The sequence below is a fragment of the Siniperca chuatsi genome, linkage group LG24, assembly GCF_020085105.1.
Source record: "Siniperca chuatsi isolate FFG_IHB_CAS linkage group LG24, ASM2008510v1, whole genome shotgun sequence".
Classification (NCBI taxonomy): Eukaryota; Metazoa; Chordata; class Actinopteri; order Centrarchiformes; family Sinipercidae; genus Siniperca; species Siniperca chuatsi.
The window spans coordinates 7,932,281-7,957,609 of record NC_058065.1 but is presented as its reverse complement, the minus strand read 5'-3'; the positions used below and the strand labels follow the sequence as shown (position 1 = coordinate 7,957,609).

Sequence of the window (25,329 nt, the reverse complement as noted above, 5' to 3'; positions counted from 1 at the left end):
CTTCCTATGTGGCGAAAAAAAGTAATCACCTGTAGCAGACTGTCAGGCTACCACGTGACAAACTGAAATAGAGGATGACTTCAGTGTCTTTTCTTTTCTTCCTTATTCTCATCCCCACTTTGATCCCCACCCAGCGCCCCCACCACCCCCAGAGCGGCCAATATAGCTCCTCTCTGCATCTCTTCATCCAAATGAGACTCTGTGTTTGATGTGCAGACTTCCTTTGAGCCCCTCTGGGAGACGAAGTTGAAGTTTGTTCCCCTTGATAACAGAGGCCCTTGCAGCCAGGATCCAACAGGCAGCCCACTGCTTCCCTCCCTCCCTCACATGGGAGGGAGACGTCTGAGAAACATTATCTGCTGACTTCAAATGAGTGCTGAAGAGGGGGCAGCTTTGTTAAGGAACGCTGTGGCTCCTCCATGCGATTCAGAAATGTTCTAATTCCTCCTTTGAGCAGAGCTTCTCAGTCTCTCTGGTTTTTATCATTAAAGCACTTCTACTGTTTCAAGGAAGGGAGGCCAGATTTAGATGCAACACAGTTACCATTTAAAACGGGAGTAATGGAGGTTTAGGAATGACCTTGATGAAAATAGAACTCTGTCCTCTGGAAAAATGAGCTCTGCCGACTTCAACGGTGGAAAAATTAAAAGCTATTAAAGTTGTGTCTTTGTGAAGAAGCCTGCTTTTATCTCACAATTACACCCGACTACAGCACAGCCCGTTACAATGCAACGGATTATAATGAAATGTTCACCCAGTATCAGTATCTATGCCAGTATCTTTTTTCCCTGTGGTGGTCAGTGTTACGTTACCTCATAAAGAAGTCCAGGAAAAAAAAATCATTTCACATTTTGTTTAATGCTCCTACAACACATTATATATTTATTTAATCTCTCACTCAGTTTTTTTTTTTACTGTCACATAAATGAAATGGGCTCTGGACTTATTAGTACACATTGCAGACATTATAAATGGATATTTTTGCTTAAAAACTTCAAAACAAGTCAGTTTTATTTATTTATTTAAAACTAAAAAGTCCTAAAATTCAAATGATGTGTGCATTATTTTGATGATTTGACCTTTGATAGTAGCTACAGTTCAAAACTACTTGTATGATGACATATGATCCACATATAAGCTGGAGAGTCAGTAAAAAAGGCAAAAATGAAACAATGAATGACAACGTCTCACTCTCTTCTACCAGGACATGTTTATTTACAGCGGCAAATGACAGGAGTCACAAGTGTTCCACAGGTACGTACAGAGAGACATCAATAGTACCCACCTCCTGCACAAAGCACACTCAGCGGGGACAGTCCAAGGGACACAGGGGGCATGGGGACAAAGAGGACACATACTGTACACTGAGCTCAAACACACCTGTTTTACCCCCTACAGAAAAAGGACCGAGGCATGGTGGAGGAGACAGGAAGGAAGGGAGGGTGAGAGGGGGAAAGGAGAGGATAAGAAGGCAGGGGGGTTGGATATTTATTCATATTCAAATACAAAAGAACATGTACAAATCGTATAGCCTCCAGGCACTGTGCTCCCATATTTACAGTCATCGTAATAGGCGGCGGAACCACTTCATGGCAGGACCATCCATTTGAGATATGCAGGTACAAGGGCTCACTGTAAGAAAACAAAGCCAGCGCTATGAGGTTTGAGATAAAAACCAATGGAGTCTGAGAGGCAGGGAACAGTGGCGAGGGGGCGGCAGCAGGGGGGGCCTCGCAGACACATGTGTGAAGTGCTGCAGCCTGGGGAATTAATCACTGTCGAGAACTACATAATCAGGTTTTACCTATCAGAGCGCACTCTGAAACTCAGCGTGAGAGCTCTCCCCAACTCCCTCTACACATTCACAGCACTTGGACATTCATACTTGTGGTCAAAACCTATGTGACTTGCAGAGCTGCACAATGCATCATGGAGCTGAAAAGTGTACTCAATAATACACTTTAATCTAATATAAATAGTTAACAAAATTAACAAATAAATTATATAACAAATTAAATGCTGGAATAGCAAGATGTTGACTTCTTAACTCTTTAATTTAGGATAATTTTTGAAATCGGGAGACTCTTATTGTGAAAAATCTAAATGGGCGCACACACACACACGCTCACAAACATATACAGACGACTTACAGTGCGTGCAGATACATTCAACAGGCATACATGCAACCTGATTCATGTAGACAAGTATATTCACCCACCCATGCATGTATGCACACACACACACACACACACACACACACACACACACACACACACACACACACACACACACACACACACACGTGATAATGCATTACACTGCATAAAGTGATTCTGATTTAAACCAGATTTCTGCAGCCCATCACTGTACTTTGTACTCAAGAGTTACAGCATCAACCTGACATCTAGTTGTACTACGTAGTTATACACGTCTGTTTCTGTCCAGTGTCGTCAACCACAACCTACAATCCTAAGACTATATTTCCCAGAATTCACAGCATCACAATAAAATTCAAACGTCTGACACATTCTGTGGCAAAAAAGCAGCAATCAAAAATTAATTTGATGGTCTACACTGCTGCAGCGGCATCGGGCCACAAGGGTGAGGAAAAAAGAAAGAGAAGGCACACTAATGCCGTACTTACTGTCTCCATTGAAATGCTGTGAAATAGCCTTAGGGCATGGGTTTTCTTAAGGGAAAGCAAATGACTAGAAAAAGCAACATTACACCATCACTGAACTTTGGACCAAAACACAACAGAAGAAAAGAAAAACCCCAGCTTTTTCAACTGAGGGGTGTTTACAAAAAAAAGCCAAGCCTGTTGCATTTTGAAAAAAGACACATCCTTTAGGGTATATTTACATAAAAGCTCTGTAAAATATTCTTTTTTTTTTACCTATGTACAACACATGACAACATCAGAGAGAATAGTGATCAGACCAAGAAACAAAAAAAGGTTATGCATCTGAGGCAGATCTGAGACAGGAATGAATAAAGAATTCAGTGTTTATCATTAAAAACATACGTGTTGATTTAGTTCTCGTCAGCATACCGTTACTCGTTTGTTCCCATGCCTTGAGTCTTACCATTCACTGCTTTTCCTATAGTTACATAACACCTTTCAGGGCATTTGTAGGGACTTCCCCTTCCAACACATCACTTTTTTTATTAGTCAAGTTGTATACCAAAGCGCACATTGGCTTGCAGTGCAGTTAACCTCTGGCAACAGTATACTGTACTGTTTATCGTATGCAGTTTGAACACAGATGAATAAAACATACTTATGCACACATTGTTAGACAATGAGACAGTTGAAGAGTGTCAACAATATTCAGTGTCAATATAAAAGGCTTTACTAACAATGACATCAATGCACATGTGTGGTGTTATACTGTATACGTCATAGACTGCAACACGTTCTTTCTTTTTTGTCATCTTTTGTTCAAGTTTTTGAATTTTTGATGTTTGTTTTCCTGCAGCACAAACTAAGATCCACAATAGCCCTTCAGAAAACATTATTCATTACATGTCAAGTCCAAATTCCTTTAATAATTAGGTCCTGTTTGGTACAATTTCCCCCCCTTGCAATGTTACCAGGCACAAATGCCTGTCATAAGAACCTGTCGTCACGTTTTCCTGAAGCAATAAAACCTCAGAATCTCATTAAGAGTGGTTTACCTTTTGTTACATAAGCCAGCTAGCTTGAAACACAATGCTTCAGCATTTGCCTCACATTAGCCAGACACCTAGCTCGGCTAATAAAGGCATAACAAGGTTGCTGTAGTGTTACACTCAGGCATGGAAACAGGCGATTGGGTTTAAATAATTATGATATCCTGCAGTGTGGGTCGGCCCATGCATTTGCTCTGACAAAAAAAGAGCAAGAGAATTAGCGGTGTGAGCTTAGGGGCACACTAGCATACTGGTTTTGCTTGCATTTGTGATTGTGTCTTTGTGTAAGAAGTCAAAGTGGGGGCTGGAGACGCGATTTATCACCATTTAACTGCTTGAAAGTCTTATGTGGGCTGTAAAACAAAACAAAAAATTAACAGGAAAGCATTGTCAGAAAAACAATAGCTATAAACAGACAAAACAAAAAGTGAGACAAATAAAATACAATCATTGATCAACAACAGCCGTCCACTGATGCCATGTTTTTAAGAACATGATACATTTATCACTCAGGGTGTCTAAAAGGTTGACCCTTTCTTCCTGTCTATTTTCTCCCTATTATTTGTATTTACACATGCCTTTCACTGGGGCATTGTTATAAACAGATATGGTATTTTACTCCACTATTTTCCAGTGTTGTAGTTTCTCTGGGTTTTGGTCTCGTGATCCGAATGTTCTTTTGTTGGCGAGGGGACCGACCCTTTTACGCTTTGCTGTCGTCGGGCTTTGTGTGGATGCTGTTGTCACTGTGCACTTTGATTTCAATCGTATCTGGCTTGAGAGACTCTTTTCCATTTTCTTCCTTCAGCGGTAGTTTCCTGTGGTAAAAGAAGAAAAAAAAAATGGATGTGAGATTGGCAGCGTGAACACTTCACAGCTGGGTAATGACAGGAACTTATAGCACACATACAATTAAAATGAACTGGCACAGACTCGAGAGTGACCATCCAGAGGATGTTTTTGAATGAAACAGGCACATACAGTAAATGCTAGCTAAATCAGGACTGAATTACTGTCATGAGAGATTGTGGGCTCAATGGTTTTCTCCACAAAATGTGTACTTTCCTGCTTTAGAGCCCACCACCTTTTGGTGTGTGAATAAGTTGCCCCCACTGGGATTAATAAAGCTGAATTTAATTGAAGTGAAAAAGGCAGCCGGGATATTACATTACACAAAGGGCTGCACACAGACTCAAAGAAAGGTATTATTCATATTCGTGCATCACTTTGGACTGGATGGTTGGAGACATAACCTAAAATAGGACAGTTTGTCTGTAGTAAATGTCTGAAGTAACTACTGCATAATATATTTATATGAATGGTAATAGAATATTAAGACAGAGAAACCTATTTTTGATTTGGGTTTTAGTCATAGTCTGCTGTTTTATTTTGTTTTTATGTAAAGCACTTTGTATGCTATACAAATAAAATTTGAAGTGAAATGAATATCAGTCAGTCCTGTCTCTATATACTACTGATTTGCCACAGCAAATACCTTTTAAGTAATGACGCCAGGATTTATGTTTTTTAATCAACATAATAAGGAAGTATTTTTAATGAGCATGTCTGAAAAGTTGCAAAATGTTTATACTAAGTGTATCTGCAAACATATTTAATTTCTTTTGCCATAATATCCGTCCACGTGTGAGATTCAGGCCACCACCCACCCACCAACAGCGACCAAGTTGCCAGTAAAGGCAACTGCTGCAGGATCCCAAAAGTCACAGGTTCACTGAATGTCAGTTGGTTTTGATAATTAGATTAATTGAGAATTTACACCACTAACACCAACTAAGGCAGGTCCTGCATTATTTGCTTATCTTATTGAGGTGCCCTGTGTCAAAATCTAGTTTTCAGACCTTTATTATTCTATTTCATAATGTGCAACGTGCAAATTCCTAAATTAAGATTTGTTTTATCAAACTATCACAAATGCAGAAATGCTAGGCCTTCTGGTAAAATATGAAGAAGCTGCTGTGCGCACTGTATTTCAAGTTTTAACTCCAGTTATTTTACATGTCATTAGTCATGGGGAGTACTACTCTGCCTGTAAAAACTGTATAATGACTTCTGTAGTGCTTTGTCTCATGTAAGAAAATAGCCCTGATGATGTCATAGTGATGTCATCAGGGTTAGCTCAGCTTTAGCTTGGAGACTCCAAATGTAAAAGAGAAAGCCTGTGTTATACACGTGGAGTTTGAAAGACAAGGGCATTTACCAGGCAGGGAGGGTCTAATGAAAAGATGCTATCAAGGTGCATTATGGGAGATGTAGGATCAAGCGTTTTTTGGAGCTTGACCAATACTAGGGACTAAAAGTCAGGCTCTCTGCATCTGCTGCTTCAATTTTGCCCATTCTTTTTTAAATTTGTCTGCCAACTTGATTGAAGCGCAATATTAAATCACCAGAGTACCCATTAACGGGAACTTGGATGTGACATATACAATGCACAGACAGTGGGGGTGGGGGGTTAATAGGGGCCCACGCTCTCTAATCTAATACAGCCATGTTGCCAGTAACCAGGCAGCAATTACATTTCTTTCAAAACTTACTTGGCAAACACATTTAGTTATATAGAAACGTAATTTCTAAGAGGGTTCATGAGAAGTGAGCTGTACTAGGATTTAACAGATTCTGTGTATGGATTTAAAATTTCAGATTTTAGGCTATTAGTGTTACCAGAGAAACTCAACCTTTTATCAAAATATCACAGTGAACATCACATTCAAAACACCATCAGTGGCTTTCCTTTGCTCACTCTTCTCTTAGCTCGGCTGGTTGTTGTTTCTTTTTCAGTGCTGAGCTCTCCTTTTTCTGCCTGTGTCGACCTGAATAATATTAGAGCTGGCACGTCTCCCATTTGCTTTTGATTCGATTCATTTAGGGGAGGGGGGAGGCATAAAATATACATGCATGTGTTATTAAGCATGAGCCATTTGCCACTTCTCAGGCACACTTGTTCATCTCATCCTCGCATCTTCCACAAGTCTTTTTTTCGAGGAATTCAGCAGGACATCACAGCTTAATCTTTATGATAATGTGGCCTCAAGATGAAAATCTAACCAGTCTGTTTCCATTGATATAATGTATTAGAGCTTTTATCTGTATTTGGCAGAAAAAACTACTTTATCCTAATGCAGTTAATACAGTGGCATAATATGACTTAAATAATGGCAATTTCTAATATGTATTAGAGGTAGGTATGTGATTTGTTTAAATGACCCACATTTATATTCTAATTTTACTACCATTATTACTTTATTTGGACATTTAAAATGGCGCATAATTAGGCAGTAGCTATTTCAAAAAAGCTATATAAATCCTCCTTCTATGCTATCACAGGTGGTTCATTTGAGTTTTCATCAGAGTTGTAGTCTTTGATGCATTTGTACATCTGCAGGACACAGATTTAAAAGAATTTATCAACAATGTCAATTTTATTTGCTGAAGCTACTAAAATACTGAAGCCTAACCAAAAACCCCTTAATGACAAACCAACAGGGACACATTCGTTGTATAAATATGAACCCTGCAGGGACCCATGTGAAATGAACAGTTGTCTATCTTTTTGTCGTTTCATTTAGGAAATAAAGCCCTGTGCTGGAATTTTCAGCAAGGGACATCTCAAAGCAATTTGTCCTTCAGTAGAAGCTTGCTCCTAGCCTTAACAACAAAAAACACAGACAACAATAAACACAAAGTGCAAAATATGAGGAAAATATTGAGTTGCAGCCCTTTTTGCACATCAAAGCTTTAAAATGCTTTCTTCTACAATGCATCTTTTGGGATTGGTAGAGATTTAATAAGAGAAATCAATAAGCAACTGGGGCTTCATCAGTGTACTTGTGTCCCTCATATTTTGTTCTGATTCTATCAAGAGATTTGGAATAAGGAATTGGGCCACGAGCAGAGATAGCAGATGTACACTTGATCCTGCTGTGTGCTTTAAGATGATCTATATCAGGCCGGTATTAGCACACTTTAGCTGAGGGCTACTCATTTCCCGGGTTCACAGGGTTGTGCTGTTTCTCATTTTGTTGCATTTGCAACTCCTGTTAATCATTCAAGACTTGTTCGTCACCTTGCATGAGAAACATAAACCATCCATCCATCAATGCCTTTAGACAAGAAAGTTCTGCTCTATCCCCTCTCTTAGCCATAAAACAGAAAATAATTAGCATTTTCAAGGTTTCATGTGCTGTGACAGAGAACGAACACCACATATAAAGTATAACTGGGTAACTAAATATATGAGATATAATGTCTTTGGATGGATGATTCATATATTATTCCATGAGTGGAATTTGGGGTATTTAATGTCGATTTTATAAACCTTTAATCAAATATTAGATAAGAATCATTTAGTAATAGCACATAATTGATGTGATGGGGCTTTATTCTTTTAATACAGCATTTATATCTCAATTATTTCTTTTAAAGGCCTAATAAACCCCCACAGTGGAAAGTTCTGGTGTCCAATGATAGTCTAAATGCTGCTTCACAATATATTTTTTTATTAGATAAACAGTGAATTGTCCATTTTAAAAGGCACTCTACATCAGCACAAAATCACCCCCAAATATCCATACTAGATGTTTACCAACTTGAAGGGAGTTTTGCAGTATGTGAGATCATGAATGTAAAACAGTAGCCCTGCGTGATACTGTACCTAATAAGCCCAAATATTGCAATTGGCCAGAGGGGGTTCCCCTTTGGTTGATTGGTGGATGTTAAGTTCCTGCACAGTGGAGCCAATTTCATGTCCCATTAGCTTCATGCAAACCCAGATTGGACTTGTGTTCAGCTGGCGAGGTTTTCTCAACATATGGGAAGGTCTTGCCGCTTGCGGTTTCCTCTTTATTGAGTGTGGATGCCAAATCAAGGGAATCACGAATGCATTCACTGAACCAACATATCAACACAGTTCGTCACTATAAAGTTGCACTGGGGATCGGCAGAGGCTAATGCGTGCTAGAAGTAACTGTTGACGCGTCAGTAACCTGAATACAGCACACTCTTTACTTTCCTGTCCACCCGTGTGATGTTTTACTTGTCCGTTTCACTGAACAGATAAACTCCCGTTAATCAAATGTAACAATCCACACCGACTAAAAGAGACACCCATAAGTCCCTAGACAACCCTGTGCTTTTTACACTCCGACTCTATTTTAAGTGAAGTGTAATTTCCACAGGCAGCCGATCAAATCACACAAATCTCCCACTGTCAACATGCTGTTAACTTATCCAGTTGCACTTCAAATATGGAGTTATGGAGAGTGAGGTTTTTCTTGCTGGGGCTAGCTGGGGCTCAGTCATTTATTCGTGGGGCTACAGAATTAGTAAATACATGAATACGTGTGACATTTGAAAGTGAATTTTAAGTACCATATGTCTACTACTAATACATCTGATGATTCGAAAACTAACAACAAAAATCACAGTTTTTTTTTTTTAAATTTAAAACAATGTTCAGCGCTCTGATAGTATCCGTGGACAGGTGCAGAAATAAACCACCTGAAAAATTCAAGTCAGAATAACAAGAAAACTACACAGCTCACATCACGACAAACACAACAAAGACCACAAGAAATGCCAACAAAAAGTTTGGTTGGGGAATTTTAGCCGAGGATACTTTTGTCAAAGCTGTGCACCTCCTGGCCTCCTTCCTCTGTCACAGGTGGTTTCCCCCTGCTGTTCTAACCCCTCCCTCTCAAATGCCTGGATCCACTTACCATACTCATTACAGTACTCATTTTCTCTAGCTTCTGGTTCCTCTTGACGAGGGCGTTTGATGATTAAATAATGCATTTTTATCATGCTGCTAGTGTACCAAAGCAAACTGAATAACAAATTAAGCAATGCGAGTATTTAGGCAAATACATCTTGTGTGACGTGAGCAACATTAATGTAAAGGTTGTTATGGTAATCGGAGCGCTATTGGACCAGATCAGGTGAAATAAGGAAGAAACAGCCGAATAAGGCAAATCAGATGGGATTTTATTTTATATGTCAAACATCTGGAAATGCTGCTGTAAATCCTTACATGCTAGTGTTGCCTTTGAAACAAAAAACAATCAATAAGAACAATACAGTTTTTTTTCCTGTATGCTTCTCATAGAGCCTACATGAAAGCTATTTTTGTCCAATAAATTTCTGATGTTCCTCGCGCAGTTTGTCACCCCTGCTGTACTTTCAGCTTGTGCTGCTGACAGCACAGTTGGTGGTGAGGACTTATGACTGATGTCGCACATGTGATGCGAGTTCCCAGTTACAACAAAAGATAGCAAAGATAGCTGTGACTTTAGTTGATAAGACAGGTTTGTTTTTACACAAATATCTTGCTTTGTTCATATAGTTTTAACAATGTCATAAACCTGTGATAACTAATCCGGGTCAAAGTCAAAGGTAATCAGGATGTGGATTTTCCCTCAAATGCTGAGGGAAATACTGTAATGGACTCTAATTTTTCTGCAGCGTCCTTCCTCTTGCTGTGTTGTCACCTCAACAAGACTCAAGTGCATATGCTGTATGTATGCACACACACACACACACACACACACACACACACACACACACACACACACACACACACACACACACACACACACACACCTCAGAGGTTACATTTAAGGGGACACAAAGCAAACAGAAATGCTCCTTGAAAAGCCTCTTTCTGATAATGCTGCAAGAGCCAGCAGCTGCGTGCACCTCATGGTGGGGCGCGGAGATATCGGAGTGTGTGTGTGCACATGTGTATTTGTAATCTGTAAGCTTCTAAGTGACACCAAAGCACAGCAGGGGGCGACTTGTTTTTTCCTCTGACGTTAATTAAGCACAAGGCCATAAAGGCTGACTACAATCCCTGCTTTGCACAGAGATAAATTAGGTGGCCCGGGGTCTAAACCACAGCACGTCCCTGGGGAGTCCGTTTAAACTCTTATCTAAATCTTTATATTTACATTTATATTTTCAGGAAGCATATTTTATCATAGCTGACATCTAGAATCTTACAGTGAATGCAGAAGTGGAGCTCTCACTCAAGGTCACTCTGACAGAGCTGCTGATGGACACTTTGGCTATTCACATGGGGATTTTGTTACCGGAAACCAGCTCGCTTGCATGTTTATGTGGGAAGAAAGTAGGGAAAGTCTTCTCCAAGGCCAAGTTATGTTTTTTTTCCCCATTCGCAAAGTCAGGTGCGCTCTCTGCAAAGCCTTTTAGCTTCTCGGGACGACCAGCTTTTTGTTTGCTCTGGAGTTAAGATGGAGTACTGCAAAACCACACTTAATTAAATGTCAGGCGTCTGAGCCTGCCGCTCCAGAATTTGAAATTTAAAGTGCTCTCTACATGTCAATAATACAAACTGTCTTTTCTACTAAAAAGTTTGCATAATCAAGGGACTCTGTATCCCTATAATGATGTGTATTTTTATTTTTTTACTAGCATGACAAAGTGGGGAAAAATGCTCTTGCTTGCATAATAAAATGCAATGTAGCACAAAACGTTAAAACAGTAATTATAGTAGGGCATCTAATCATGGATGACTGACCAAAATAGTTACAATCCATCAATTTTAATTAACTCGTTGTGCCTTTAACTTCATTTTCTGCAACAGCACATCTTAAAACTACATTTTTAATGTATCCATGTGAAAACTATCCTCATCTTGCTGTGAAAAGAACACATTTCCACTCATTTAACTGTAATACACAAAAATGTTTTTGGCATATTTTTAGAAACAGTGTCTAAGTTTCAAGCCGGTGGGTGGGCGTTTCCATGGCAGCGATTGACTGACATTTGAGAGCCAGAGCTCGGAGACGTGTTGTCAACTTCTGTACAACTTCTGAATCATGACACATAACATACGGAGTAACATAGGGAATGCTAAAATCACAGATGAGACTAAGCATTGGCTAATGTTGGTCCCCAGCTGGTTAACTGCCTGTGCGGCCACTGGGACTGAAGTGATATAACTAACTATTTTCAGTGCCCACCCATACAGACATCAGCACCAATCAAATTAAAGTACCAGCATTGTCAGTAAGAATCAAAAATTCGGACCCCCTGGAGAACACTAATGTAGCCGGCACTATCACTGCAGAAAAAGAAATAAAACTGAAAAATAAGTACACAAGTCAAACAAACACCATGGATATACATGTTGATTTCTTAGCAAAAAGTTCAAGTTTATCAAAGTTCAAGACTCCAGATTGCAGATTCTGACACTAATGGGGGTAAAGTCTGTTCAGACGGTAAACAGCTGAACCGTGGAGGCTGCAGCTTGTTTCATCTCTGAGACCTGAGACTGCTGTGGCTGAGTAAACAGAGCGTCTTTCTTTCTTTTACAACATTTGGTTCACACCACACATTGTTAGTAGACAGAAAGTGATCCAGCAGTGTTTACTGTATAAACTGACAATAGTCAAAATAAAAGTATCAAATTACAGCTCAAAGTATGGATTTTGGTTCAGTGTTTGACACTGTTGTACAAATGTTTTTTCCATCTTTCCATCACTGCAGGATACAGGAGCCTCAACTATAATCTGGAATTCTGTCTTCTGTCGGCAGGAAATAAATAAATAATAATAATTATTATATATTTATTATATTATTATAGTATTATTATTTATTTATTTCCTGCCATAAGTTATCAGAGTAAGACACTCAAAAGTCTGGTCTACTCCGTGTCAAATCTGTCACTGAGACTCTCTTCTAACCCCTGAAGTCTGAGTAAACAGCAAACTGCTCACTGGCGTCAGCAAAAACCTCTCCTGCATCCCCTGAACATACAAACTGTCATTGTGCCATAATACAGTTTCATATTGTGAAGATTTTTGGTCAGACTTAGGTATATGTTTGGGTGAGGATGAGGCAACTCTGCAAAAAGGCACTTTTCCATTTTATTCAACATGAACTTTTTTTTCACCCGATAGTTGATTATCAGCACAAAACCCTTCTAATAATAGCAAATTTAGTTCTGTATTTAAGTAAAGACTGAACTTCTGTATGACGCTGTCCCTCTGGTGCTTGCTGGGAGGCTAGTGAAGCTCCAGACAGGTACAATTTCAATATTCCTGGATGACTGACTGACAGGATGGGACTGGATTTGCCTCTGTGACTATCACCAGCAGCGGATATAAAGAAAAACACCTAGAGACAATGCTGAAAAACAAAAAACAGTAAGTGAAAACTAAAAAATAATATTTATTTGTTGAATTTTCTGAGTTTTAATTGCTTGAATTTCAATTTTCCTTATGTAAAAATTTGAAAATGTATTTAATTAATTTACTTTATGCTACATATTAAATCACTATTTCACATGCGCAAATGGCCACTTTTAGACTTAGGTCTTAACGGTTATCAAACAGCAGAGATGTCAGATATGACTGTGTGCTGCACAGACCACAGCTCTGTTAACTTGTCCTGAATCAAGGTGTGCCAGTATTTTTCCATCTGTCCATTGGGCCCACTGACATCACAGCGCACAGAGAACTTCCACTTAACACTTAAAAACTGGGAGTGAGGACTGACTCTTGAAGTCACTGCAAACACGAGTCTTTCAACTTTTCTTGAGGCAACTACTAAGCCCAGCGTGCCCCGACTGATCTCGGCACAATTCGACAGATTCATAATAGAAATACTCACATCCTCCATCATCTGTTGGTGCACTGGTCCAGCTCTGCCTTTGAGTTAAAACCGCACTGCTGAGAGGGGAACTTGGCCGCTGGCTGCTCCCTGCTAAGCTTCAGCACACTGAGGTGAGAAAACGGGCAGCGAAGACTGTCTATGACCCCGTCGACCCAGAAACCTGTCTTAAAAATTTCCACTCGCACACACTCCTGAGCTCACATCCCCTAAACACACCCAACACAAACACCTACTGATCTGAGCCGCTTATCACCCTCTTAATTTAAAGTTCACCTCATGCTATTTATCACTGTGTACACTCTTATCGATATCATTGATATCGCTGCGCAGGGTTTGCTGGTCTTATTACTTATTACTCCTCAGCACCTTCAGACTCATACTATTGACATCTTGCAAACTCAGTAGGAGTGTCTGAGCTTTGTCATTATTTCGTTATACTCACTTCAGCTCAGTTGTATGACTTATTGTATAGATGGCAACTGCATTACTTCATTCTCTCCATACTAACTCAAAAAAAAAAATCTATCTTTATAAAACCAGGGCCTTGTTTTTGCAGTTATAGCCATCATTACTGTCAGTTATGAAACCAATTTCTCTGCAGAGATCTGGAGATGCAGAGACACCAGTTGCAACGGCGCTACAATATAGTTCACACAACCAGAAGGGTCCTGTGCAATCTGCCTGGTAGTTTATTGGTTCTTGTGACAATAAATGCACTAAATATTAGTCACACAACAATTTGTATGAAATATATAACATATTTGTCTACATTATCTACATATTTGTAGATATCTTTATTTTTACACCCTGGCAACTGCAGAAGTAGCCCCTAGAGTACAAGTACCCCTCGTTGGGAATAACTGTTCCAAATCACATATTTTGAGGTGAAACCTAAAATGAACACACCTGAGAGGTCAGCGAAAATAATCCACTGTGCTGTACAACTGCATGCCAAATACTTCCCTATAGACTGCTCATTATTCATTTGAATAACTGTTAAAAGGCCTTAAGAGATAAAACTATCTAGCATTTCATGTTGAACCAAGTCCAAAATTAGAGAAAAGCACAAAAAAATGAATATAAATTTGTGTAGCATCATCTCGCAACCCCTCAGATTTATGTTGTGACCCCTTGGAGGGATAACTCCAGCATATTATAACTTCGGTCTTATTTTTTTTAAGTATTTGGGCATCTGGGTACAATTGATTGCACCGGAAATGTGCATATATACAGTCACCTGTAATCCCTCATGCACAGAATAACTTTTGTTTTCTTCATGTTAACTGATGGGTTTGTTCAAAACCTTTATGATGTCTCAAAGCTTGTGTTTCTTAGCCTATTTGGACTGGTCTTTAGCGATGTGGAAGTTGTCCCAGAGCTCAAAAACTAAAGGCGCACCGATTACGCACGTTACATTTACTTTGTTTACTCGACAACCCTAATGATGTCATCAGGGTTACCACTGCATGGGCTAGGATGCTACAAACTTATAACAGAAAGAATGAGTTACAAACTGTGGGAATTGGGATTTATAAGATGTGGGCATTTAGCAGTCAGGCAGGTTCTAACAAAAACTATTGAGTTGCATTATGCGAAATGCAGGATGCAGTGTTTTTGGACCTTGGTAGAGATAAAAGATTGGATATCTCGGCCTCTGCTGCGATCATTTTGATCATTCTTGTTTAGATTTGTTTCTTGTTAGTCCCTTAACTTTATGGAAGTGCAATACAACATTTCTGGAGTATCCCTTTAATTTGGTAAACACAATGTTGTTATTACATCAATCCTCATCACGATGCCCCATGAACTCCATTTTAAAGTTTTGTCCGGCTGAGTCACCATGTACCTGTATCTCAGCAAAAAAAGCTGCAGGTGAAAAATCATAAACATTATGAATGATGGACAAAACACTAGTAATAAGACCCAGATTGTAAAATAAATATAGAGCTATACCACCTTTGCCTGTCACAACCATTTTTCACCATTCTGCTGCCATCTATGTGAAATACAGCATAGTACTGTATCTCTGTGGCTCTGCTTTGTGTTTGTGATGTGACTGTATTAAATTATCAGCTCTAATACAGCCATAAAGAAGGTGCAGTAGCAACATACAGCTTCACACAGCCTGTAAATGCCTGTGTGAGTTGCTGCTCCAGTGCCTGCTCTAACATAAAGCTGAGGCACATTCTGCATGCTGTCTAGGCAGGCAGGCAGTCACTCAGCCCTCCAGCACTGTGAGCTTAGTGACTCAGCAAAAGTCAAACCCCTCTCCTCCTCTCTTTCTCTGTGCCTTCTCTCTGCATCCCAGACACTGGGCTGGCACACTCACAGTTTTAACACAAAAATGGCACTGCTGAAGCCAATGAATCACACTCTGTGGGGGCTATCTCACAAAACCCTGGTTTGGCTAGCACCCTGCATAAAATAGTACTGGGACTAAATCTGAAAATCAACTGTAGTATGAATTTCATGGGGGGAGGCTTTAAAATTGCACTGCGTCTAATGACGAAAAAGGTAAAGTGTGTTTTTGCTCGTCTTGAACATACATGCAGTGATATGAGACTCAGACTATTTGCATGCATAATTTATATAAATGCAGAGGTACAAGCATGAAGCATGGTGGCACATAAATTTGAGATTTTATACATGCACATCATGACTGCACACATACACATAACGCATACTTCAATGGTGAACTCACTGCACAGTGTATGAAACGCACTGATGTTAGTGAATAAGACATAATCAGAGACATACTGTGGCTGAAAGGGTAGTTGGGTGGCTGTTGTAGATGTACCTACAGTAAATGGTAAAAATAAGTCTCCTTTTTTCATTCTTTTCTCATTCACAGTAAATATGTTTAAGAGGATTCTAGGCTCTACATGACATGAAAAGTGTCACTGTGCTATTCATATCTACTTGAGAGGGGAGACTTGATCTTGCAAAATCATTGAGCGCACAAAGAAAGAAAAACTGATAACAATTTGTGACACTTTAAAAAAAAGTAATAGGTTAAAATCCTTGACAAAATGAGATCTTTTTTAACTTAATTTTCTTTTTTTCTGTCTAAAGCTAGCTCTATAACATTTTGGAACACATTTCTTGACATATAGATTTGTATTAATCCATTCAGGTCTTTGACTTCATTGTTGCACAAAATTATAATCGCAAAAACAGTAGTTGCCAGAGTGACCCAATGTCAAGCATCAAGATACACCCACAGCAGATGCTCCCTCTGCAAGCATGAATGACCTGGTGACTGACAAACACTGCTACATCCCAACTGTTACCATACCAAGTTCCTAAAAAAAACAATATAAACGGAAAAAAACTCACAGGTAGGCGGCCTTGCCCTCCTCTATCTCTTTGCCCTTGCCGCTGGTGGCTGTTTTCTTGCTGCACAGCGTGCGTGTGATGCACATCAGCAGGCCGCAGTGACGCAGGAAGAAGCAGCTGATGTCGACCAGCACGAGGAGCAGCAGCAGCGCTCCCAGGCCGAGGCCCACCACCGCCCCCAGGCCCAGGCCGCTGAACAGGGATTCTGCTAAGGCAGTGAAACACACACACAGACACACAAAAACACAACAAGGGGAAAACACTGTTAGCAATTCTGGTTAATAAAGTTGGTCTCTAAGATACAGACATAGATCAGGGTCAGGTGCAGAGCGGCATCACTGGAGCTGGTAGGTATTCATTGGCTCGCTCAAGGATGTGTGACGCCTGCTGAGACGAGGCCTGACTCCCGGGTGAAGGTCATCCTTCTCGCTACACCCCCCTAAATCAATACATGGAGGGTGTAACAGTACTATAAGTGTGAGACCAGGAAACTATAAAGCTGTACCAAACAGGAGCACACCCACCCCAAAAAACTTTTACTGTGGTTACTTTCAAAACCACTCGAAGGTCAATGAATTCCTCCAGAGCCAGTTGGATAGTTTCCAACACGTAGATAAATCTTAATCCACAACGCCTCGACTCCATGCAATCCTCAATGGATTATTAGCGTGATTCCACCAAATCTCCTCCAAAACAAATCAATTCCAGCCTTACAAAGTTTTTAAATATACAGTGTACAGAATAAAAGTTTCAAAGACTTAATGAGCAAAAGGAGATCTACAGCGCTCTGAAACAGGTGAATAAGTCATTGCTTGTTGATTTATGTGTAATATCAGAAGCTTTGCAGCTTCCTATCTGTTTAAGAACTTAGGAAAGTAATCTTTTGACAAAACTGATCCATGAACATTTTATAGGCCTGAAACTACATAACAAAAAACATTTTTTTTTCCTTCTGTATTTGCCCTCAGGCCCTGCATCTACCTTCTCTATCATGTGCCAAGTGTCAACATCTCTGGTTCTATAGGTACAGAAGTGTGTAATAGCGTCAGCATTACCACACTGATGCTTAAGCCCCTGAGTACAGTGAGCGCCTCTTATTTCGTAGCTTGCAGCATGAAACATATTTATGTGCGAGGCAAAGTAAGTTTTTTCAGCTAAAAGTTGAAATACTCTCTCTCAGAGCGGTCAGCACTCAGCGCTCTAAAACACATCGAGCTCTCAGCTCAGTTGGGAACAAGCAGCAGGGCCTGCTTTCAATTGAAAGTAATGAGAAAATAAAGGCAGTGCAGCAAAGAGAGGCTCCCAGTGGGCACAGCTGAATAGAGTTGTGCCCTTTAGTGATCCTGGGGTTGAGCAAACTGAACATCCACTGTAGGATCAGTGTTGACAGCTGGAGGTCAGACCTTGCCACGATAAATCAGCGATGGAAGAATGAGAGTGAATGAACTTTCCTACTTATGAATGCTCTCATGTGGGTGTTCAGTAGCCTGTGAGTTAAAAAGGGGGATCAGTTATTAATATAAAGGTGTAAGCACTCAGAGACGACCGAGTGGTGAAGTCTGGCACCTCCAAGTAAAAAAAAAAAATCTTCTAGTGAGGGAGGAGCGAGGCAAAACATAAAGCGAATGTGAGCTAAATGCTGTAGATGTAACCAGTCTTCAGTAAGTCTTTTCCACATTCCCACCTACATACCATATATTTGAGAGAAAGGTGAAATTTGGTGGATTTTGAATGCATTTACAGCATGTGACTGGAAAAAAATTATTAATTTTGGATTGGTGACCAATTGAATCCTGACAAACTATACATTGTTTGAAAGCACAAAGCCTCAAGATTCTATCAGTGTAAACCTGGAAAACGTCATTCGCACATTCATCTTCTCTCGACTTGACTAGTGTAACTCCCTCCTTTCTGTCATAAACCAAAAGTCACTCTGTCGCCTCTCACTAGTTCAGAATGCGGCAGTGAGGCTTCTTACTGGTTTTAACAGATGACATCACATCACCCCAATCCTGGCTTCTCTCCATTTACTCCCTGTTCGTTTTAGAATTGATTTTAAGATTTTACTGATCACTTTTAAAGCATGTGTTGGTCTGGCCCCAAGCAACATAATGGAAATGTTGACCCCACATGAGCCAGCTCGCAGCCTTAGATCCTCAGGTGGGGCCCTCCTGGCTGTTCCAAAGTCGAGGCTTAAATCTAAAGGTGACCGTGCTTTTGCCATCAGGGCCCCTCGGCTGTGGAACGACCTGCCTGAGGAGATAAGGCTAGAAGAATAAATGACTTGAGGTCAACATCTTTGCAGCAGAGGTATAAGATATCCTGACTTTTAGTCCCTTGTACAGATCAAGCTCCAAAACCGCGGAATCCTACATTTCCCATAATGCAGGTGAAGTCTTTTATTAGTCCGTGTTTGTCAAACTCCATGTTAAAAAAAGACATTCCACAAGTGTTTTTGCAGGTTGATCTTCATGTGTAAAATCGGTGGTGTGCCCCCTTTAAGATGAAATTCTATAAACATAAAAATCAGTCCATTAGTATTTGGACAGTGACACAAGTAATTAGGTATTCTAATCTAATTCTAATCCAGAGCATTGGGCTTGAAATGCAACAATGACTATGGACAAGGATACAGTAAGGCTGCCATTCCTGCACTGTTTCCATAATATGGCTGAAAACACCCTCAAATTAAAGCTGAGAGTCAACACTTTAACCTCACAGTCATTTCAGATCCAGTGTGCTGGAGTACTGAGCCATAACAACAAAAGCGTGTGAATTTCCAAATACTTGTGCTCCACATTGGAAGTTGTCACTGCGTATCACAACCCAAATAACTCTCATGTTGGTGACTTTGTTCTTGACTTAGAGCTGAGACTGCAGACAACGGAGACTGGCAGCGAGTCAACCCGCAGAGAGACAAACAGAAAGCCAGAGAGAGAGGGAGAGAACCTTGTGGCAAAAGGAACTCTAATTAAAACACTTTGCGTTTTTTTGAATCTGGGGATATGGGATTTGAAACTTGTAGACTGGATCAATATTTTCTCACCGCCACAGGCTACTGTTTTGTATCTCACCTTCTGAAAGTTTATCTGAGTTAATTTGGCTGCTGAAGCCACAGATTCAGAAGCAGTAAACAACACCTCTCCAGCTCCCCTGAAGCATTCACATATTCCGGAAGACAAAAAGAATACTAATCCATTCGTTAAACCGTACTTCACTCTTTTTCATCATAAGACTGCAGTGCCCTTAAGCTTTCATATCGGTGTTTACATTTTTACGACACTGCAAATAATGAAGCACTTATTATAATTTAAGGCAGAATTCTTGTATTCTGTACTCAGACATACAGTGAGTGATCCTGTGATACTGATTTTTTGAATATAAAAAAGTACAAGCATTTCCTTCTAAATTGAAAACTAGTACAAATCTTTCCTATTTGATAGAATGTCCAAAGTATTAAGGAGTGCCGGAAAAAGATTTTATTAAAGTGTAATTTTTTTTGGGATGCCAGCAAAAAACTCTTCAGCCTGAAAGAATGAAATCCATAAACATCAGACTTTCATCCGATAAGGAGTAATACTCTAAAGTGCTTAGCACCAGCTTGACAGTTTGAGGTTGGATTGATACATTACACGCTTGTTTACTTGTAGCCATTTTGCCAGCATTTTTTTACATTTATTTTAAAACGAACAGAGTCTGAGTTATACTGAAATACATGAAAATACAAAGGGTGCATTACTGAAAGAAGGAGCACCTCAAAAGATTCTTTCAATATCGACTTATCAACTATTAGTACATTACAGACATGGCACAACAAGTCCAGAGAGGGCAAATTTTACGGTGGCCCTTAAGCGCAAAACAACGTTGGATGAAACACTTAAAAAAATACATAGAAAACACCACAATTCACAAAACAGAAAGGTATTGCAGAAAACTTGACATGTACCAAAATACATGAACAAATTTAGAAAAAACAACAGCAAACTGGAACACAATGTTAGAGAAAACAGTGCAACAAAACAGAAAACACAATGGCATTTCAGTGTTTTCTAATTTGTTGTTGTGTTTTCTATTTTTTTTTATGTATTTAGTCCATTGTTGTGTTTTGCACCTCAGGGCCAATGCTAAAATAATCTAGGATCAAAAATGTCATAGTTTACATAACGTTGTTTTAACACATATGAGAATACAATAGAGAACTGAACTAACCATGACCCCTCAACTCACCCATGGACTTGCCTCATTTGTCAAGACATGACGTTTAACCCGTGTTCTAGGGCTGATGGGAAATGGTGTTCATTAAAGAAGATTGAATAAACAATAATAGATGCATTGTTAGAAGTTACGATTTTACTTCAGCTATCTTTAAAGTGTGAATCTAATTTGTCCCTCTTTTGTTGTAATTTGAAATATTGCAAGGAATCAGCAACTGCTCAAGCATCAGACTGAATATGTTGCAGGCACCAAGTACATTCCTGTACAGAAAATTCTTTTTGTGAACAATCAGGAAAGGACAGCATTTCTTTAAATAAAAATATGCTTCTGTGTCTGAAGTAGAAGAATCCAAGGTTGCCTGTTGGGTGCCTTTTATGACTTTGTGGATGGAGAACTATACATATAAAGATTGTAAAAGGAAAGGGATTTAAAGTGTTTAAAGGAAATGCTCCAATAATGTCTTTACAGCCGTCCGTTTTGCAGCCTGAGATGTTTTTTAGTGACATTATTCTGTGAGCCAGAAACAAGATGCCTTCCTTCATGAAACAGCTCAGATCTCTGCTTAAGGAATTAAGGCATGACAAGAGGCTTAACATTAAATTTAATAAATAGAGATGAAACACAGCCAAACAAGTGTGTGGCTACGAGTCAAACTGCTTTCAAGTTAGCAGCCAAGGTGCCTTCCAACAACCACACTGTTGAGAAAAAACATTCTGATGAGAGGAAAACAAGAGACAATTATAAGAGAATGTGAACATACTGTTTATGCATAATATATTGAAGTAAAAGGTCAAATACAATAAATATGTTTCATATTGTGTCATTTGTTGGCAATTTATAGTATTTGCGACCATATTCATGTTGTCATCAATGGCTACTGTTGCTACAGTTGATTTATAATGTAAGAGTAAAGAAAGTAATGGGGTCATTTCTGTGGGAGGGTCTTTCAGAAAATAGAGGGCAATGTTGCTCTCATCTTGTACTGAATGATCACCTGCACTCAAACTGATGCAAGAGGTAATAGAGGCTGTGAAAACCATCCTCCTGTAATAAGCCACAGGTCAGAGTGATAAACTACCTGCAGGGCTAAAGCTGCACATTGGATGTAAATACCCTCGTCCTGGTCAAGAAAGGGAATTTTCTTCCTTTTTTCAAGATTAAAACAAAATTATTTATTTAAGGCATGTTTCATTCTAAAATTAAATCTGTAAACGTGTCAATAATTTCATGTGCATACGATATTAGGTATTAATTGTCCCCATCTGGGGACAGGCATTGCAAATTAGCTTAAATGCTGTGGTATGTTGCATTGGTCCATGCTATATATTTGTCCCTGTACAGATAAACATTAAATAAAAGAATAATTGGTGAAATTATACTGTAGTTTTATTTGTTTATTTATCAAGTTGTCAAGGTGGGGAGTCAAAAGGTTATTTTGTAGTGACTCATCTGGTCCGAACTTTCTAAAGAATGTGTAAAGAGGCACTGACTGGCCTTTTCATGAGAAGGACTGCTTGCAGCGAGCAACAATGTAACACTGTCTTTCCCATAATTCAGACACCGGGGGGGGGGGAGCTATTTTGCTGACATGCGCGTCTGGCTTTTTTTTATTTTTGTTGAAACACTGAAATCTCATGATTTGATTGATATGTCTTCAACACACGCTCTCTTTCAAGAGCCACAGTGAACCAACCAACCAAAAGCTCCCGCAGTCCCTGTTTCGTGCTCTCTATGCATTCTGACTGTAGAAACATTCAATGATGCTTTTAGTTGATCTATTTATCTAACTGTCATGTTCAAAAATGTGTCCTTGTGTACCTCACACCTGGCACAGTCTGATCTGTTTCATGCTAATACAGCCAGAAAAAGCAGTGAGTGTATCTGCACTGTTCCAGTTGGAGTGCATGTGTCCTTTGTGATGATGTTTCCTGTATCTATAAAACTGTCCATACTGCAGCATCATTCCCTATTTCATGCTCTCCTGCTGGAGGTCAATCTAGTAGAAGCATCCACTGACAATTGTGTTTGGCACAGTCACCGCTTCTGTATTTTGGACTGTGGCCAATAATAAAATTGACTTTGTGTTGGAAATTACGATCTGGTCAGGGGCATGGAGATACTATAGACGGATGTTCGCTTAAGTTTGAGAAATTGTTGCCAAGGATGTTTGTTTATGTCAAAAAGCAAAGCATCAGTTGATGTGTTGTTGTCACATTTCATTTGCCACACATTATCGATATCAGCATCGAACCAGAAGGTCCTGTATCCGTCAGACTCGTCTCTCATAACAATATTAACATCCCATCATCATCCCAGATTAACATATGAATTGTCAGATGAGATGTCAGAGCAATAATTATTATCATTATTATTTTCATTTGCATTAGATGCTTACCATTTAGGTTTTTTGCCTTGTTGTATTATGTTGATATACAGTATGACTTATGTTGTTCTGTTAAATCACATGTAAAAACTGTTGGAGTCATATTCGATTTAGGATTGAAGTTTGATAAACAAATCAACCAGGTAGTAAAATTAAGCTTCATGCAATCATCTCCAAATTCTTTGTACTTCTGACCTTAAGAAAGTCAGCCATGCCTTCATATCCTCCCACCTTGATTATTGCAACTCGTTATATTTTGGTTGCACTCAGTCTTGTTTATCCCGTCTCCAACTAGGTCAGAATGCAGCAGCAAGAGTTTTAACAAGGTCAAAAAAGAGGGAGCACATTACTCCCATTCTTACCTCCCTACATTGGCTGCCTGTTAGCTTGATTTAAAATCCCAATGTTTGTCTACAAAGTTTTAAATGGTCTTGCTCCCTCTTACATTAAAGAACTCCTGTCCCCATATCACACTGTGAGACCTTTGTGACTGTGCCTTTACTATTATTTTCATTATTATGACTATCGTCACTCTTTTCTTCTCTTGTGTTTGTTTCCTCTGTGTGTGCTGTATATCACTTTGGATTAACTGTGTTGTGTGTAAAGTGCTATAGAAATAAAGTTGAGTTGAGTTGTTGTGCCATTATATATTGCTAGTCTGTTGTTATGCAGCAATTAAAAATCACATTTAAAAATCTGGTCAATTTAATTGAATAAAATACCAAGAAAATGTGAAATGACCACAATAGATTAAGTGGGTAGTTTCAGTATTTTTTGTTTCACTTCTTCTGTGTCCTGAACATTCGTTGTATCGCAACTCCATGGAGCATATCTGGGATCAGGTGTAAAGGCTTCACAAAACAAGACGTCCAGTTTGCAGAAACAATGCTCAATGCACTTATTTAATAACCTTAGTTACTGTTTTTCCTGGTTATTATATTATTATTAGTCCACTAGTTATTTTTTAATTGGCATTTAGCAGCACTATAACTATTGTTATTGTTTGCGTGTAACATTTAAGTTGCTTATTAATGCCCCCTTGCCTAAGGGTACTGTTTGATACTACCTGCTGTTGTTTTAAAGGGAACAATTGAGCGTGTAGTTGTAACTGTGTAGTCGAGTGTCTGATGTGAACCTTGAGAGAAAGAAGGTGGGCGTGTTAGCATTGTTGGCCTTGATTAAAGAGTTATTCAAAGAGAAACTGTAATATGTGGGGTATTACACACAACCCAGAGTAAACGGAGAATGCTACTCATCGAGAATCCAGGGTACAGTACAATATTACATTCAGTTCATCCAGTATGCGGTGGAGTCCATGTCCAGACAAATTCATGATTGTTGAAGGCCAAAGAAACAAGTGTTTCTAATAAACTTGCAACTCAAAGCGTGTAGAAGTAACTTAATATTCTTAGTACGGAGACATGACTGCCTATTTGTTTTATATCGTAACTACCTTGGACAACAACAAGAAGGGTTCCGGAGGTATTTACTCTCGCTTAATCACCAAAGTGTTTCTTCAACGCCTCTTGGAAATAACTAATTTGTTCTGTGTGACTTGAGTTTTCACAAACTCTCTAACTCTTGAAACACAGTGGCCATTAATCCTTATTTTCCTGCTCTATTAACCCTTTTACTGACTTCTTCTGATTACTTGTTGATATATAGGCCCATTAGTAGTTTCATTCAACTGCTAGAGATCCAACTGTGTGGCACCTGAAGCCATTCATACACATCTCACTTTGACAATACAAACTCATTAGGCCTGAGTCGTGATCGAGTGTCCCTCGATCGGATCTGAGAGGAAGTGACTCGACTAATGATGACCTGACGGGCATTCATTGATTAGGAAGGTAGCAGGCGCTAATCTGTAGGGGGATAAACATAATCATTTGTGGATGTGAGTTAGGTTTCTTCCTAAGTGTTCACTTTGGAGTGTTGAAGGGAAAGTTTGTCTGAGGAGGCCCTCAGAGAATTAAACATAATCATTAAATCCTTAGTTTGAAGGAGAGGGATGAGTCCTTCCTTTCTGTCCACTTCCAAGGAGGAAGCGGACGAGCCCTGATGCGACTCGAGTG

General features: G+C 39.4%; 1 protein-coding gene across 3 annotated transcripts in view; it reads right to left on the bottom strand.

Moving 5' to 3' along the window:
• Nucleotides 1-1,187: 1,187 nt before the first annotated feature.
• LOC122872205 (neural cell adhesion molecule 2-like) overlaps nucleotides 1,188-25,329 on the bottom strand; it is a 277,482-nt gene continuing 253,340 nt past the window's right edge. Inside the window, exons 16-18 of one of the 3 annotated variants that reach the window (XM_044188127.1) lie at nucleotides 16,657-16,864; nucleotides 16,078-16,117; nucleotides 1,188-4,490 (exon numbers count right to left, since the gene is read on the bottom strand). In XM_044188127.1, coding sequence (XP_044044062.1) covers nucleotides 4,434-4,490; nucleotides 16,078-16,117; nucleotides 16,657-16,864 — 305 coding nt within the window. In that variant the 3' untranslated portion in view covers nucleotides 1,188-4,433. The remainder of the gene's footprint in view (nucleotides 4,491-16,077; nucleotides 16,118-16,656; nucleotides 16,865-25,329) is intronic. The other 2 variants (XM_044188125.1, XM_044188126.1) reach the window with 2 other exon arrangements.